The 18487-nt window shown below is 34.0% G+C and overlaps 1 protein-coding gene across 4 annotated transcripts; it reads left to right on the forward strand.

The window, feature by feature from the left end:
- The first annotated feature begins 137 nt into the window (after positions 1–137).
- Positions 138–18487, forward strand: LOC147391810 (indole-3-glycerol phosphate synthase, chloroplastic-like). Of its 4 annotated transcripts, none has more exons than XM_086457797.1 (12): positions 138–187; positions 1019–1092; positions 5925–6026; positions 14028–14282; positions 14380–14556; positions 16310–16384; positions 16503–16547; positions 16653–16817; positions 17249–17327; positions 17603–17685; positions 17773–17841; positions 18304–18487. In XM_086457797.1, the coding sequence occupies exons 1-12, from the start codon at positions 166–168 to the stop codon at positions 18391–18393; spliced, it is 1236 nt and encodes a 411-aa protein (XP_086313923.1). In that variant the 5' UTR covers positions 138–165; the 3' UTR covers positions 18394–18487. The 4 variants fall into 4 exon arrangements, with proteins under 4 accessions (XP_086313923.1, XP_086313926.1, XP_086313922.1 ...); XM_086457800.1 differs by lacking the exon at positions 138–187 and adding an exon at positions 232–551; XM_086457796.1 differs by lacking the exon at positions 138–187 and having other exon boundaries at positions 743–1092.

Genomic DNA, 18487 nt, shown 5'->3' on the forward strand with positions numbered 1-18487 from the left:
CGTAAATTTTTGTGGAGGTATTTTCTTTGCAACACTTTATGAAGATTTTGTTATAATTTTAATTAAGTTTTGTATTACTTTACAATGGGGCTCACTAGAAATTTACCATCCAAGCACCCACATCCTGCAAACAAGCGTAAACGTTTCTGTTTGCGTTTGTTTACGATGCAAACAAGAAAGGTCACATGTAATGTCCCGATCAAATCTCTCTTCTTCTTTCTCTCTACTCAATGCACAACATAACTGCTCTATTCAAACTTCTCACCCTCACCCTCTCACACACACAGATTGAAGGACCTTTGAGAGTCTCTCTCATTTGGAACTCTCGATACATCCCAATTTTACGTCACCCTCTCGTCTCACCATCTCTGTTTTTTTTTTCTTCTGTAATTTTTTTATTTTTATTTTTATAAATCCTCAACTCTCTCAATTTCACTCTCTCTCTTTCTCATACATGCTTGTTCTTCAGTAATCATCAAAGATGTAGACGAGTGCAGATGTTAATCAAAAAATTGCAAGGATTTCAGCCCACCACCCTTCAAATCCTCAAGGTTGAATTCCCCTCACCTAACTTTTTTCTTTTAGGTTTTGAAATCTCGTGTTCTAGGATTGTTATTTTTGTTTTCTCTTGTGGATTTCTTTGATTTTAATAATTTTGTTGTTTTAGGTCATTATCTTTGTTTATTCTTTTGGAGTGTCTCTGGGGGATTTTTTTTATGCAATTTTTTTATTTTTATGAAAAAATGGGACTTTTTTCCCATGAATAGTTTTTTTATTTTTTATTTGGGACTTATTTAATAAAGTTCTTAAATGGATATTGAATCATGGATTAGAAGTCGGACTTTTTTATTTTTATGAAAAGATGGGATTTTTTTTCCCATGAATAGTGGCATATAGTGCCTAATTACTTGGTTAGAAGAATGTTTCACGTACAATAGAAATTTTCACAAATTGGGTGCTGCTGGAGGCATAGGCCAGCCTCTTGCAATGTTGATGAAGATGAATTCTTTGGTTTCAGTTCCCTATCTCTATGATGTCATCAATTCTCTCGGTGTGACAACAGACGTCAGTCACATGGATTCTGGTGTTGTGGTAAATTTCTAATTTTGAACTGTGTTTCTTTTGTTTATTTTTTGTCCCTAAATTTCAATATTTGGATGAGTTAATGAATTTTTTTTAAATTCAAGTCCTATGATATTGTTAATGTTGGGATTCTATTAATTTCTAGATTTTAATGTGAAAAAATGAAATATCAAAGGGGACAAAAATCATACAACGAGAGCATGGCTCAATGTGTGGTCGAGAAGGCAGTCATAAGGAGCCCTCATAAAGATTTCAGTGCAGATTTGTGATGGCAATGCACAAGCTACTTGATGGTTATGGAATAGGAATACCTCAACCATTCATGATCAACTTTTCAAACTAGATCACACACTCTAAAAAAAGTGAAGCTAAATTATATGAATGTCTAGAGTTAATGGAAAATATTTCACTCACTTGTACAAACTAGTTTGCACTAAGGCTGCAACTTGGGGGGCAAAATCCAAATCCAATGGATTTGGACCCGACCTTAGGTCAGGTTTGGGCAAGTTAGCTTGGGTTGGGTCTCGGATTCAGGCAACATTCATTAAGTATGTATACTTTTGTTACTACATATATAAAAAAAGAAGAAGTATATTTTGATAGTAATAATGTTGAGTTATTGAGTTATAATGTTGAAAGTAGTAATTGTTACATATAAGGGTATTCTTGTCATTTTAACAAAATCCATAATAGTTCACAAATACAAACTCTGTCAGAAATACTTTTGAAAGTACTTCTCAAAACCTGCATCCAAACACAAAACTCTATCAGAACTACTCCAGACAGAACTTCAAAAAGTACTTTGTGAGTACTTATGAAACATGACACAACAGGGTTTAATAAAATTCGGTATTTCGTCTCGTCCTCCGAAATCAAGTGAACTCGTCTTTGTCATCCCATCTAATGCAAGAATGCAAATCAAATAATTTAAATCAGTTTGAAATTAGTTTTGAGAGTTTCTATTGCCACACTAACTTTTGCTAACACCACCCCAATTCATATATGTAAATCACCCAAGAATTAGAATTGCTAATGCTAATACCATCCCATCTCTACAAGTTAAGTGTTCAATAACGTATTTGATTTCGATTGATTGTTGATTTGATTTTTTCCTTCAATGGATGAATTACTCCAAAAATAGAGAATAAGGATGAGAGATCTTTTAGTTTGAAAACTAGGTTGTTTTTTTTGTCGCGGTCTATATCTAACGTTAGATTCATTGACAATGGGATCGGCATAATTATTTGCCCAAGTTGAGCAATGCTTTTGTAATCTACATCATACCTAAATATATGTGTAGCAACAAGTTGTAGATCCTCATAGTTAATAATGTAAGAATATTTTAATTAATGTAGAAGAATTATTAACAATTTAATTTATTTATTAATATTATTGTTAAAGTAGTATATAGGTACAAATGTTTTTCTTCAATGAGAAAATGGCGGAAAAAACAATCCTCAAGTAATTCATAGGTATAGATTGAAGTATATCGTCATATAGTAGTATGCATTAGGGTGTAACTTGTAAGATCCCTTAATAGGATCCTCTAATCTTGGAGTTTCTAATTCTGTGCACTAGTTACCAATTCTTATATAGTTACTATTCTTGTATAAGACAAATATGTAAACTATGAAATCTATATAAGCAAGAGGAATCTGTGAACTTGATTAAGGTTTCACATTCACTAAAAGAGTCTAATAGTGTTTTAACTTTCGGAAAGCATTGAAATGGTTTCGGAGCTACTTGTGTAGCCTTCCTTCAGATTGAAGGACCTTTTACTGTGTGAATCATCCTCAGATTTGATCATCGTTTCTGGCCGGGAAGTACCCTGTTTGGGTGATTGTTGCAGGTGCAACATCTTAACCTTCGTGTGAACGCTCACTGCATCTACTAGCCATGATTTGGTTGGAGCAAACCCTTTTACTGTGAGGTAAATGTTTACCTCTGTTTGGATGGGGTTGATCATTGCCGAGGTGTGTTTTTTTGTTGTTACTTCTCATTGAAGAAAAACATTCATACCTATATAATGCTTTAACTATAATATGAATAAATAAATTAAATTGTTAATAATGCTTTTACATTAATTAAAATATTCATACATAAATTACCTATGAGGATCGACAACTTGTTGCTATGCATATATTCAGGTATGATGTGCATTACAAAAGCATTGCTCATATTGGGCAAATAATTATGTCGATCTCATTGCCAATGAATCTAACGTTAGATATAGATCGTGTAAAAAACAAACAAAAAAACCTAGTTTTGAAACTAAAAGATCTCTCATCCTTATTCTTTGTTTTTGGAGTAGTTCATCCATTGAAGGCAAAAATCAACTCTCCAACAACAACTCCTGTTGGAGAGTTGTTGTTGGTTTAGGTGTTTAGGTAGAAGACAAACCATTATTGGTGGTGGCCCTCTGTTTGTTTTTAGAGGTGGTAGCATACAATAAAACCATAATAGAATCCATTAATGTCATTTAAATAAAATTGGATGGGAAGAAGTTTTCCCTCTGGTCCTACCATATTCGTCATCTCTTAGTTGGAAAGGGGATATGTTGATGGGTCTGAACAACCACCTTATGACCCTAAGGAACTCAATACTTGGCATATGAATAACTCTAGGGTGGTGACATGGATACTAAACAGTGTTGAGGGCCGCATTGTTGTTAATCTCACATCATTCCATAAGGCGTCTGAGGTATGAAATTATCTCAAAAGTTGTTATCAACAAACTAATCACATATTAAGTGTGAATTATCTAAGCTTGAGCAAGGAACCATGAGTATCTAGGAATTTTATTCCAAACTTACATGGTTATGGTATGAATTGCACCTTATGGATCTAAACATCCCAGTTAAGGCAATTGAAACTCTGCAAAATATTCATCAGAGGAGCCGATTGATGCAATTCATCTATAAACTACGTCCAGAGTTTGAACTAACACGTGCAATTATAATGAATCGATCAGAATTATCATCACTTGAAGTTTCCTTGGTCGATCTATTGGCTGAAGAAACCTGTTAAAATACTCTGACTTCGATAAAGGATGCCACTTCAATAATTCATACTGATACAGCTCTTTTGGCTATCTCGTCTCGTGGGAAACAAAGGGATTTTCCAAAATTCAATGTTACAATTGTAAGGAGTACATACATTTTTTCAGCAAATGTCCCAAGAAATCATCTTTTTGCACCAATTGCCAGATATTTGGTCACATACTAGCGAATTGCCAATGTCGTTCAAAACAAATACATAATAATGGGAACCACGCCATTCTAACCATGAATGGATCAAATATTGCACCTCGCGCCTCTCCAACATCTACAATTGTACAACCTTCCCTTTGGACACTTGAGCAATTGCAATAGATTATTCAAGCCATGGTCGCTTTTGGTTTCTCGGATACCTCATCTTCTCAATGATACATTGACTCTGGTGCTAGTAACCATATTCCAGGTAATCCTACCTTCCTTGAAAAATATGTTCCATACAGATGGGAGGGAACTATCACAACTGTAGATGGAAATCATTTCTCAATTTTCCATGTTGGATCTCTAAAGTTCCACCCCTCTCTTCATCATGACTTCACCTTGAGTAATGTATTTTATGTTGCCAAATATTCTGCAAATTTGTTGTCTATTGCTCAATTAGTTGAAAATAATTGCAGTGTGTTTTTCTCTCCCTTTGGTTGTGTCATCCAGGATCTAGCAACAGGGAAGTTGATTAGGGGGGCAAAAGAAGGGACGTCTATTCACCCTTGAGTTTTCTCCACTAGTTGTCTCATCTAATTGTTTTTTGATTCCATCGAGTCATGACATCTCTTTGGCTGATAAGAATTAGAAATTGTGGCATTGTCGTCTAGGCCACCTTAATTCCAAGAATTTAATGTTCTTATTCAATTCTAGTTTATTAGTTGACAAATTTGATGTTCATATTTTGAATATTGACAAATCTTGTGTTAGTTGCAAAATGTGCAAATCTATTACTTTACCATTTTCATTTAGCACATCATGAGTGACCTCATGTTTTGATCTTGTACATTATGATGTATGAGGACCCTCCCGGATCACTTCCCTAGAAAGATCATTGTACTACATCATCTTCATAAATGATTTCTCTAGATATACTTGGATTTATTTCATGAATCACAAGTTTGAAGCATTCTAGTGTTATAAGATGTCTAAAGCATTTGTTCACAATCAATTATGCAAAGAAATTAAAATCTTTCGAACGGACTCTAGAGGGGAATTTATATCAAATGACTTTGAAACATTTATTCAAGATAAAAGAACTATTCATCACGCATATGTCCTCATACCCCCCAACAAAATGACATAATTGAAAGGAAGAACATGCACATCATTGAGATTGCAACTACTATGATGGAAGAATCGGGTGTTCCTCGCTTCTTATGGGTAGAAGAAAAGTTGACAGTTGTGTACTTGATCAACGAACTCCCCTTCTTATATTCTTGGACGCAGGACTCTTTATCTCTATGGAAAGGACTCTAACTATACCAAAATGCGAACATTTGGGTGTCTAAGTTTCGTTCACTTACATGAATGAGAACGTGACAAACTAAGTCCACGAGCGGTAAAGTGTGTTTTTTGGGATGGTGACAATCAAAAATGTTATTGATGCTATGACCCTCTTACTAAGAAGATTCGGGTATCTCGAAATGTTACATTTCTTAAACATTTGTTTTATTATGAGTCTTCATGTACTCAAATTGGATTTCATGTTGTTACACCTAGCCCTGTTTCTATCATAGCCTCATTTATCAATTTTCCCACTTCATGTGTTGATCAATCCTCTAGTTCCCTTCTTGATAATGTGCAGGTCAATAATGATATGGCGAATCTGCCTTGTGAGCTCCCTCCACCAGCTACACCTGTTGAAGATCCTTCAGTAGTTATGCTTTCATCCTTTATTGGTACTCAGGTGCGTCGTTCTACTCGTATTCCCATTCCTTTTAGTTGCCTCATTGATTATCATTGTATCTTTTTCTCATCTTTGGATACTATGGATGCTCATTTTTATTATACTTAGGCTGCAAGATAGGCATGTTGGGTGGAGGCAATGAATGAGGTAATCAAAGCATTAGATGAAAATGACACTTGGACTCCGGTTCCTCTTCCCATAGGAAAACAAGTCATATGGGGTAAATGGGTCTACATCGTTAAACTAAAATCAAATGGTAGTTTGGATTGGTACAAAACTCGATTAGTTGCACATAGATTCAAACAGAATATGGAATTGATTATGAAAAAACATTTACTCCAATTGGAAAAATGAAAATAGTCTACACCTTGATCTCTATGGCCTCCTCTAAAAATTGGGATATTAGTCAACTTGATGTAAATAATGCATTTTTCCATGAAGATCTCAAAGAAGAGGTGCGTCTTTCCCAACCTCCTGGCTATAAGTCATCAGATCCTTCATTGGTCTACAAATTAGCTAAAGCCTTATATGGACTCAAACAGGCATCGAGGGGTTGGTTTGAGAAATTTCACAGTGTTTTGACTTATGTTGGATATCATCAAAGCTCTTGATCCTTCACTATTTATTCTAAAGACTCCACAAGGATTAGTAATTTTATTGGTTTATGTGGATGATATTTTGATCACTAAGAGTGATCTTGATGGGATTAGTCAACTTAAACGACTATTACATGCCTCTTTCCACGTGAAAGATCTTGAGCGATTGACTTACTTTTTAGGACTTGAAGTATCCTCATCCCCATAAGGGTTCCTCCTAAGTCAAAGAAAGTACACATTTGATTTAATAAAAATAGCCAAGTTGACCAATGATAAGGTTTATGAAACTCCTCTTGAGCTCAATGTTAAGTATGGAAAGGATGATGGCGATCCCCTTCTTGATGTGACAATGTATTGCCAACTGGTTGGTAGTCTTGTTTATCTCATAATGACTAGACCAGACATTTCTCACGTAGTTCATATTGTTAGTCAAATAGTGGTAGCTCTACACACTCTTCACATGATTGTTGTTCATCGAATTATTCGTTATCTTCACGATACACTTGATAAAACATTATTGTTTCCTTCTTCATTAGATCTACAGTTGAGAGCATATTCTGACTCAAATTGGGTTGGTTGTCACTCCACTCGTCAATCTACAACCAGATATTATCTATTTTTGGGACAATCGTTGATTCATTATAAGTGTAAGAAACAGACTACTGTATCCAATCTAGTATAAAAGATGAATACCGAGCCATGGTTGATGCATGTAGCGAGATCACTTGGATTTGTGGGTTGTTGACTGATTTGGGTTTGCACTCTATTGATCCAACATCATTGTAGGAAAATAATAAAAGTTTTATTCATCTAGTTTCCAATCCGGTATTCCATGAACGGACTAAACATATTGAAGTGGATTGCCATTTCATCTGCAAAAAGTATCTTTCTGACGTCATTATTCTTTCACATGTTTCATCCACTTTACAATTTGCAGACTTATTGACGAAATCATTGTTCTCAGTTGGGCATCATTTTCTGTCGGACAAACTGATATTGGTTGACCTCCCATATTAGTTTGAGAGGGGGTGTAAGATCCCTTAATAGGATCCCCTAATCTTGGATTTTCTAATCCTGCACACTAGTTATCAATTCTTGTATGCTTGCTATTCTTATATAAAAAAAATATGTAAACTATGAAATCTATATAAGAAAAAGGGATCTGTGAACCTGATTAAGGTTTCACATTCACCTAAAAAGTCAAATTGTGTTTTTAACCTTCAGAGAGCATTGACACAACTTTGTTCGATTTAGGATCTAATCGAAACCAAATCGACATAAGTCGGCTCTACCAAATAAGAACGAGAATGGAACCAAACTGAATTTCCTATAAAATCGAACCAAACTTATAAACATCATTGGAAACAACATATTTTTAATATAAAAAATAGATAATGAACATGAAATTTCATATAATAAATGATTAATCTTGAAAGTGTCCTCTATTCGTGGGTGCGGATCTGATTTGCCATTTTGGGAGTCACTACCTAATTTTATGGTTTAGAAACTAAATATAACTCTAAACAGATAAAAAACACTAAGTTACAAATAGAGTATGGGTATGGGGATCAGACGAGATTGGAAGGTGTTAGGCACCAATCTTGCCCGGTGAAAATTGGTCTCTACTTCTCTCAAATATTTACATTGAAAAAACGACATTCAAAATAATAATAAAATTATCTTTTCTTTTACTTGAGTGATTACGATGATTGGTTCTCTCAAAAACTGGTAGTGAACGTTCCTCATATGAATATTTTCATTTTATCTTTATTTTTAGATCTACTTCTGATATTTGAGATGAAACTTTCTTCTTCTAGATATGGATGTTTTTATATCTTTTGTGGTGTTTTTGAGGGTTTTTGAGTGTTTTTAGGTTGAAAATTAGGACTTGGGAATTAGGTATTGACTTGGGACTCCAAATTTAGGGTTAAGTTTTTGACATCTACTTTTTAAGATTTCTCAAGACCTACGAAATTAGGTGGTAAAGTTCTCTTTTTAAATAGTTTTATTAATAAGATTAGGGTTTGATTAGGTCTCTTAGAGATAAAATTTATCTTTAACTAATCTCTTAAGTGGTTTAGATAAAATTTCAATTAGGTTTTATTTTTATTCTTTGACTTACGTAAAATGAATTTTTTTTTAAAATTTTAGAGAACCACCCCAATGGAGGATTCTTTATTAAATTATTTTAAATTCTTTGAAATCCCTAATGGAGGATTCTTTATTAAATATCAGGTGGGCCCCACTTGAATAAATGAGCCACATCTTGAAATTTGGCCCACGGATTTAATTAATTGAATTTATCTGTTATCGATTTTAATTTGATTTATTAAGATTTCACTTGACATTAATTAATATTTTTATTATTAATTTTAGATATTTAAATTTTAGAACTAAAAAATTATCGTTTTACCATCAAAAAAGACTTTTGAGTTGGGATGTTGTTTTTTGACGTTTTGGAGTCAATTTTTCGTAAAGATTTCAATAAGAATATTGATTTGTATCACTTATGGGTTTTTGGCGTGAAATGATCATAAATCCTATGAGGGGTAATTTTATACTTTTGTCAAATTTTGTAAAAATTGACGAAACAGTTTATTTGATTTTAATTTTTTGTTTTATGTGTTCAAAAGAGTTTTCTTTAGCGTAATGTAATTTCTAGGGATGTTCTAGTATTAAATGTATTTTGGTAATTTGATCATTTTTTAATAATTTTTTCTCGTAAATTTTTTTTAGTCTCAAAATGATGATTTTTATGTTTTGGGTCATATTTTCCTAGCGTAGTGTGATTTCTAAAGTTTGTTTGCTCGAAACATTTCATCAAGCTTTGGAACACATCTAGTAATTAATAAAACTTTATAATATTTATTCATCATCGGAAACTGTCACAATCGAGTTGACGGGTTGATTAATCAGGCAAATGCAAAAATGGGATGTCTACAAATCTATTTATAAAAATAAATTGATTAATCTATGCATAAAAAATTATCATTAATCTATGTCTTAACTCTTAAATAATAGTAAGTTTTCAAGTGTTTGGTCAATGGTTTGCTTTGATTCTATACAAGCCTGGAACCGAGTTGATTGGTTATCCATTTCTCAACCCAGAACTAAATTGCAATTTGTTCCAAATCGAACCAACCAACCCAAAGCTATCAGTTGGGTTTGGATCTCGGTTTAAACATGACCAAGTTGCACCCCTAATATGCATATTTTGGTGCAAGCGTTATCATACATTAATTTAATAATCACACTTGAATAAGATACATGAGATATTTATAAGCTGTGGTCACCACCTTACAAAATTGGTACTTCTTACAAACTATAATTACTAATTCATAGCCATCAAATAATATAGGGAATCAAATATGGTGCCGAATTTGTTAACTTGGAAACAAACAACATGTCTAGTATTGTTGAAAGGTAGTTGGTGAAATTTACAATATTATTTCATTCTAAAAACATACCACAAACTTGTGATTTTCATTCAAATATAAATATCTTAGGAAGGACCTTTTATGAATGCAATTTGGTGATTCTCATGGGTTATCGTATATGAATCTTGAGATTGGTAGTGATTTTATTGAGTGCAACATAAAACAATCTGATTGCATAGTGGATCTCGGACTTGCAAATGATTTTGTATATCCATCTGATTGCATGGGGGTGAAGCAGATGGGTTTTCCAAAATTAATGTATCAAGATAATCAAACATGTTCCATACACCAAATGTTGTGTGGGAACGATCATTGATAGAACACTTCTGATTGGATAGCCAAGAAGATATTATTGAAAATACAAAACCACCGAGGGGTATCATTATTGGAGATTATTACTGATGTTAACACTAGATAGGACATAACCATACCTTATGTCCATTTTATATAAATCTTTCATTGAATCGTACATATATATACCTTCGTTACAAAGGGAGCTAAGAAAAGTAGATCTTGTTTGAGCGATCTCATTATTGATCAATAAAATAATAGATTTGAAAGTCTTTTATAGGCATTCAATCCTTCAATATAACCATTTCATGATAGGCTTAGACCTATTTTGTCTATAAATTAGACTTTCATCAACATACTTCAACTATTCATACAATATCAACTAAATAATATAATATCAAAGAAATATAACCAAGCTATATGTCTTATTCTTTTTAATAATTCATATTTGTAGTAATGAAATACTATTGTTCATCCCCAAAATGATATGTTATTAAGAACAATGATTTTCTGATACCCCCCTCTAATGTACATCCCCCTATGCCCCCATCACAAAATCCTAAATCATTTGCCTCGGGATACGTAGAATCACAAATTTTTTCTTATGTATCCCGAGGCAAATGATCTATAGTTCTGTGATGGGGGAGTAGAGGGGTGTCAGATTATCACGACTCTATTATTAATTCCAAATATCTATGATGATATTGTATATCCATCCAACAAAGGGGGAGTTGAAATTAAATAAAAACGTGTTATTAATTTATGCATAATTTTATTCAAAGTTATAATTGAGCATTTCTCATGTGTGGCTTATAGCTTTGGAGTGGTCCACGTAACACGTGAGACATGTTGGCCACATGGTCGTATCTAACATTAAAAAAATAGATTTTTATGGTGGGTAGGACTTAAAACGGGTCGGATTCGGGCTATATATGTGCCTACCCATATCCATATCCGATTTTTATTTCGGATCCTACTAGCTTTTCCATATTCGATTTTCCCCATCTAAAAAGAAGATTTGAATACTACACCTAATACTCATTTGTTGATGAATGATAGATTAAAAACTATAAAAATATAACATACAACATACAAAATAATATATCATTCATATATAGGCAGATATAGGGATAGGTTCGTATCCGACTCAAGGCAAGGGACGTCAACCCATATCTGACTCATATTTTTATTCGAATATGCTTGAAGAAACCAAATCTACTAAAAATCGGATTCGAATCACTCGAATTTCGGATAAAATCCGACCCATTTTAAGCCCTAGGTAAGGGTCCCACTTGGGAAAGACTAATTGCAAATTTAGGTAGGTATACATACACGCTCAATATTTTGGTTAATATTTAAGATACCTCCATATTTTCCAATTGATGATATACCCTTTGACCTAGGTTTTTTCTTAATGAAAATTACTTAAATGCCTGGCCACAAAACCTTAGGGTGTGTTTGGTAATCGCTAGTTAGCAAAAATTAAGAAATTTCATGCGTTTGGAATCACCAACGCGTGCGAGTTACTACCAACTTTGTAAAATTAAAATAATTATTTTTATAAATTTTTAATATAAAATTATTATATTTATATATATTTAATGTAATTATATATTTATAAGGGTATTCTGATAATTTTTGTTGCATTCTGAGTGCATTATCAACCTTAAGGGTATTCTGATCATTTTACCCTAATACAATAGATTCTAGAAGGTGTATCAAACAATAATTACCAGATTTTTGTAAACAGTACAACACTTTTACAAAGCTTTATTAAACAAGCTTTTCAGTGTTTCAGCTTTTGACAATAGCTTCTTACAACAGAATCTAACAGCAGATTCTAGCAGCTCTATCAAATGGGGCCTAACTCTCCCAACATTCGTGTGTGTGTGTGATGTCCACACCTTCAACTCTTCTTCATCAATCATGAAGAAAAGGTAATCCTCTCTCTCTACTAGAGAGCTCAAAACCCAACATTAATGATGTTTCTCTCTACTAGGGAGCTCAAACTCCACATTAATGGCGTCTCTCTCTATAAATCTCCATGGTCACATATCATTGATATTCTCTTCCTCTCCCTTCTCTAACTCTTCACATGTCATTGTCTTCAACCCTTAATCAAAGACTCATCATCTTCAACCTCTTCAAATCCAGGGTTAACCCATTTTTTTTTAAAATTAAGAAACCTTTTGAGGTTAAACACATTCAACCTTTGTCTTTAAAGGCTTGTAAAAACCATATGAAATCTTAAGGAAAAAACACAACACACCCACGCATATCATCCAAAAGGGTGCATCAGTGCTTGAAGGAAAGCTTTTTGATGAAATGCCAAAGAGGAATATGATTTCTTCAACTCTTTGAGTTTCCCAAAAAAAAAAAAAAACAACGGTTGGAATTTATTTAAATTAATTGAACGAAATTCTTATCAACAGATTGAAGGTGAGGGCATATTAGTCATTTTGGTTAGATAACGAGAGTAGACTAAGCTCAAAGGGCATGTCATCAATTTTGAAAACAGAGGGGTCTCTCAAAATACTCACCAAAACGTAAACAGAGCATCACCATCTCCTGTATTTTGCCCCATCTCCTCTTATCTTCTCGGCTCGGCTCGGCTCTATAACGATGGAGGGAGCTTCCATTAGAGCAACACCTAGGGTTTCCTTTCTGAGCGCCTCTGCTTCGAAGTGCAGACGGAATTTCATGGTTAGAAGATCGATTCCAGTTACTTTAATGGAGGATGGACGGAGATCTTTTTCTCTTCGATGTGTTCGAGCTCAAGAGGTCGGTTGTAATATTCTTGAAATTCCTCAATGTTTCAGCCATATTTTTTTTGTTCAATTTCGATTGATAAAACTTCAATTGGAACTGCTGATATCTACAAACTTGTGTATTAGAATTTTGGATTTTTTTTTTTTGGTTAGATGGATTCCAAGATCGGATTTTTAGGTGAACTTGAGGGTTTTTCTTTCATGGTTTCTAATTATTGGGTGTTTAGATTGGATTTTATGGATTCAATTTAGGTTTTTCTTTCATATTCTCCTTTTATGCATTAGAAATTTGGATTATAATAGTATAGTTAAATTTAGAATTTAGAACTTGTTGAGTTATAAATTTGTTCAATGGACCCCAAATTTTTGGGATAAGGGTTGATGAGGGAGACGGATTGTTGAGATTCTGAAGTTTGTAATTGGTAGATTAAAGAGTAAAATAGCTGCTCGGCATAAAAAATACCCAGGTAATAAAAAATAGTTAATATACGAAGAAAGAAATCTTAAAGTATGGGGTGAAGGATCAACAGCTTCGACTTTATTCCTGAATCCGCATTGGTTGGTCCTGCGGACCAATACCTCATGCCAAGATGATAGAAAAGCTCAAAATTTTTTATTTTATTTTATTTTATTTTTTACTTATGCAACATGAAAAATTAAGAGAATGAAAAAATGATTGAATTCCACCACAAAAAAAATGATCGATGGGGAAAGAAATCTCAAAGTATAGGGCATAGGATAAAGGGCTTTGACTTTGTTCTTGAATACACATTGGTTGGTCTTGCGGAAAAATACTTAATTCAAGATGATAAAAAAGCTCAATTTTTTTTTTACTTATTCAATATTAAAAATTAAGAAAATGAAAAATTCAAGTACATAATTCTGGCATATTTTGATTGGTGTTTGCAGTCCGAATCCAAGGATGGAGCTGTTATACTCTCCCCTAACGATTCTGAGAATGTCCTCAAAATCAAGGAATGGGAAGTGGGAAGATTCCAAGATGAAATAGCATCTACTCAGGGTATCAAAATTAGAAGACGGCCCCCCACTGGACCCCCTGCACATTATGTCGGCCCTTTCCAATTTCAATTACAGAATGAGGGCAATACTCCTCGTAACATTCTGGAGGAAATAATATGGAACAAGGACGTTGAAGTCTCAAAGGCACTTTCAAACCCCATATATGAATTCAGTTAGATTTTTTTCTTAATCTTTTGTGAAGGGCTGGCTGTAATATTTGATACATTTGTTGTTTCCTCAGTTAAAAGAGAGAAGGCCTCTGTATGTGTTGAATAAAGCACTTGAGAATGCTCCCCCTGTTAGAGATTTTGTTGGAGCTTTAAAGGCATCTTATCTACGAACTGATTTACCGGCTTTAATAGCTGAGGTGAAGAAGGCTTCTCCCAGCAGAGGAGTGTTGAGAGAGGATTTTGATCCGGTAAATCTGCAACTTTAGCTTTTTGTATGTCTATATTATGTACCTTGTCTTGCTATATGAATCTGGAGCCATAAGTAAATTGAGTTTAACTCAATTTCCGTATGTCAAATGCTGTGCAATTCAACACATTTTGTAAAGTCATTTTGCACAATTAAATAGAAACACCTTATCTATGTCACTTCCTTTTTTTTTTCCTCTGAGAATATTGCAGTCTCGTACCTCCCATGTCCTTGCGTCTTTCGTTATTGGCATTAGTTATAGAGCAACAAGCTCTTGACAAAAAGAATCCATATGTTACAAAGAATGTTTATTGCCATGAAAAATCTGTGTCATGCTGCTTATGCTGATGATGATAACAATATTGAAAGAATAGGGCTGCATTTTGCACTTATAAAAAAAAGGCTGCATTTTGTGAGGTACATCTAAGAAGGAGGTTTGGAAGCCATTCTATGATTCTTTGCAATAGAAAATATTCAAATTAGGGTGTGTAGTATCCTTCCGCTTCTTTATTTCAGCTGTAGAATGGGTCCAGGTAGAAATTGGAACCTCTAAATATAAGTTGTGAATGAATGTGGTCAATAACGTGGTGAAGTTTGTTAGAGGACTAGGATTATACATTGTAATAAGGTGTACTGTGACACACCAAATCACCTTCAGACTAGGATAAGAATAATATTAGGTATTTGATTAGATTCTGATTATATTAGATAAGCTTTGTCTTCTTTTGTTAGTTTCTATATAAGCCCTTTATTGGGTTCATTGTAATCATCAAGAGATGCATTAGCTAGGATAATTAATGCAAAGACTCTAAATACTTCCCATCATTTTTTGACTCAAGGTTTTTGGTTGATTCTAGGGGTAGGATTTTGGGTTCAAGAGGAGTTCCAGTGATTGTGAATTGGATGCGATGGCTTCATTAACATCATTTATTGAGTCTGTTCAGTTGAGAGTGAGTGTGGTGGGGGTGGGAGGGGGAGATGGGAAAATTTGGGCTTGTAGGAGGGATTGAGTGTTTTCAACTGGTTCTTTCTATGCTTCAATGATGCGACAGTGCTCTGAGTTTGGGATGAGTGTTTGGGGAGCAAAGGTTCCATCGAAAGTGGCTATCTTTGTATATAGCACAGGGCTTGGAATAATTATTACAATGGACCAACTTATGAGGAGAGGTGTCTCAATCCAAATGTTTGTACCATTGTATGGGGGATGAGGAAGCGATGGATCATGTACTTATTCTTTGTCCTTATGCTATTTGAGTTTGGGATCATGCTATGGGGCTGTTTGGTATTGAGGGTTGTCTGCCTATTTTGGTTCATACTCTATTTTAGTGCTTGCTTGACTGGTCCATTATCCTTTTTGCGGTGCGTTGCGCTATTTGAAGGATTGTAACAGTTGGGTGTTTGAGGGGAGGTGCCAGTCGGATTAGTATTCTTTCTTGTCTTTGTTTGAGCTTGTTAGTTTTCTTCTGTAAAGTCTTTAAAGAGTTTAGGGGAATTTTCTTTGAGGATTCCTTGGTTGGATGGAGGGGGTATGTTGTATTACTTCTAACAAGTTGGTCTTTGTGCTTTGGCTGGTCACCTCAACCACTTCTTAATCAAAATTATTCACTTATAAAAAAAATAGAAAAAAGAAAAACAAATAAGAAGAAAAGAAATGGAGTGGATTTGCAAAAGTCAGAAATTTTGTATTTACTTTTTTGTCTTCATCAATTATTACTTTCTCTCAGCGTGCAAACTTTGGTTTAAATCTTCAACAGGTTCAGATAGCTCAGGCTTATGAGAAAGGTGGAGCAGCATGCCTTAGTGTGTTGACAGATGCAAAATACTTCCAGGTAAAGTTTTTGCATGATGGCGTAAGTTCAAGGATAGAAGGTTGGTTGAAAGTTGAAACATTAATTATATTTATTTCTCTAAACACTTTTGTCTTTATTTTGGTTTTATTAAATGCAGGGAAGCTTTGAAAATTTGGAAGCTATACGTAACGCTGGAATAAAGGTCTTTTTTTGTTAAAGATGTCCTCTTTGCTGCCTCATCTTTACTTGTATGCTTTATTTATTGGTTTCTTGGTCTGTAAACTTCTGACTTGAGCAAGAATTACAGTGCCCTCTTCTTTGCAAAGAATTCATCATTGATGCGTGGCAAATTTACTATGCTCGAACAAAAGGTGCAGATGCAGTTCTTTTGATTGCCGCTGTATTGCCTGATATTGATATCAAATACATGACCAAGATCTGCAAAATGCTTGGGATGGCAGCACTGGTTGAGGTTTGTAGCTTTTCTTTAGTCCTAATTACGTTGTTTTATCTAGCTTAATTGCTTAAACTGTGATCCTGCATTCCTCGGATAAAACATAGTTACTATTTCTCAAGGTTAATACAGTCATTTTATTCATCAATCATTAGTAGATTTCATTGTTTGAAATTATTTCTTGTAAGTCCTTACAATTACTTCGAGTCACTGACTCAGTTGCTTTCACCATTATCAATTTTCTTATTGTGGGTATGCTGAATTCAAAAGAATTTTTTAACTGTATCTTATCTTTTAAGACATGTCATCGATTATCTTTTGTTCCTCTCTTTTACTCCAACCTTTGGGTCTATAAAACTTCTATCAAAATTTCTGAATGGAAAGAAAAGGAAATAGTACCAGTTTTTCATAGTTTAAATGATTTTTCATTGTTTATATTTGTTTTGAAGGTGCACGATGAAAGGGAAATGGATCGTGTTCTAGGAATAGAAGGGATCGAACTTGTTGGCATCAACAACCGTAACCTTGGTAAGTTGTTGTTTCCTTGATCTCCTTCTCTTATCGAAATGGTTTTCGTCAAATTCAACCCATCCTCGCCTTGTTTTGAATACACAGCCATTGGTGTACATGTCATCTATTTTCCTTTATACTTTTAAATTTTATAGGCTGTCATTAATTTCTTAGTGGAGATTACTCCATATTAGCCGAAGAGATTAAAAAAAAAAGTGCTTAAACATGTATGCATGTATATACTGAATTATTGTAAATTAGTGGGTAGTGAATTTGGTATTGGTCATCGGCAGAAACATTTGAGGTTGATATTAGTAATACAAAGAAGCTTCTTGAGGGAGAGCGTGGTCAAATTATCCGTCAGAAAGACATAATTGTAAGTGACTTATGCACTAACGTTTTAGACTCAGAGAACTTTGAAGATCCTTTTTAATGGTCTTGAAATCCATTTTCTTCTCTTCAGGTGGTTGGAGAATCTGCGCTGTTCACTCCTGATGATATTGCTTATGTTCAAGAAGCTGGAGTTAAAGCGGTACTTCCCGTAACTTTTGCGTTGAACATTCCATCTTTTATTTGTTTTATCGGTACATTGGGTTTGGGTTTTAAGAGGGGGTCTTTTATTCCTGCTTAAAAGCAGGTTCCCTTGTCAACATGTCATGTCTCACTTACTAGAGGTTAATTGCCTCAATTGGGGGAGAAAATAATCACGACACCCCATAGCGTAGATTAAATTCCAATTTAATGTTACTTAATCAAAAAAAAAAAAAAAAAAAAACCACCAATAAACCTGATTGCACTCATGCATAACTTAAATTCGTTTGCATGAAACTCCTATGATTGCAAGTAAACTTCAAAATATATTTCTGTTCATATTACGTTAAAGCAGTGACATGCATGCTCAGGTGCATTTAGATTTATGATGTCTCAGTATGGATATGTATATTTAGTCATTTACTCTATTTCTAAGGTGGAAATGTGTTGTTTTGTTCTTTAGGTTTTGGTTGGGGAATCAATTGTGAAACAAAGTGATCCGGCGAAAGGAATAACTGGACTTTTTGGTAACAACATTTCTCCATTTGTTTAATTTATGCCTTTTTTTTTTATTTTTGCTACCCCATCTTTGTAGAAGAATACCGATAAATTCTTTTATGTTATTTAAGTATTATTTCAGCCAATAA

Source organism: Akebia trifoliata, chromosome 11, assembly GCF_017979445.1.
Source record: "Akebia trifoliata isolate Shusen 1 chromosome 11, ASM1797944v1, whole genome shotgun sequence".
In the NCBI taxonomy this organism is placed as follows: Eukaryota; Viridiplantae; Streptophyta; class Magnoliopsida; order Ranunculales; family Lardizabalaceae; genus Akebia; species Akebia trifoliata.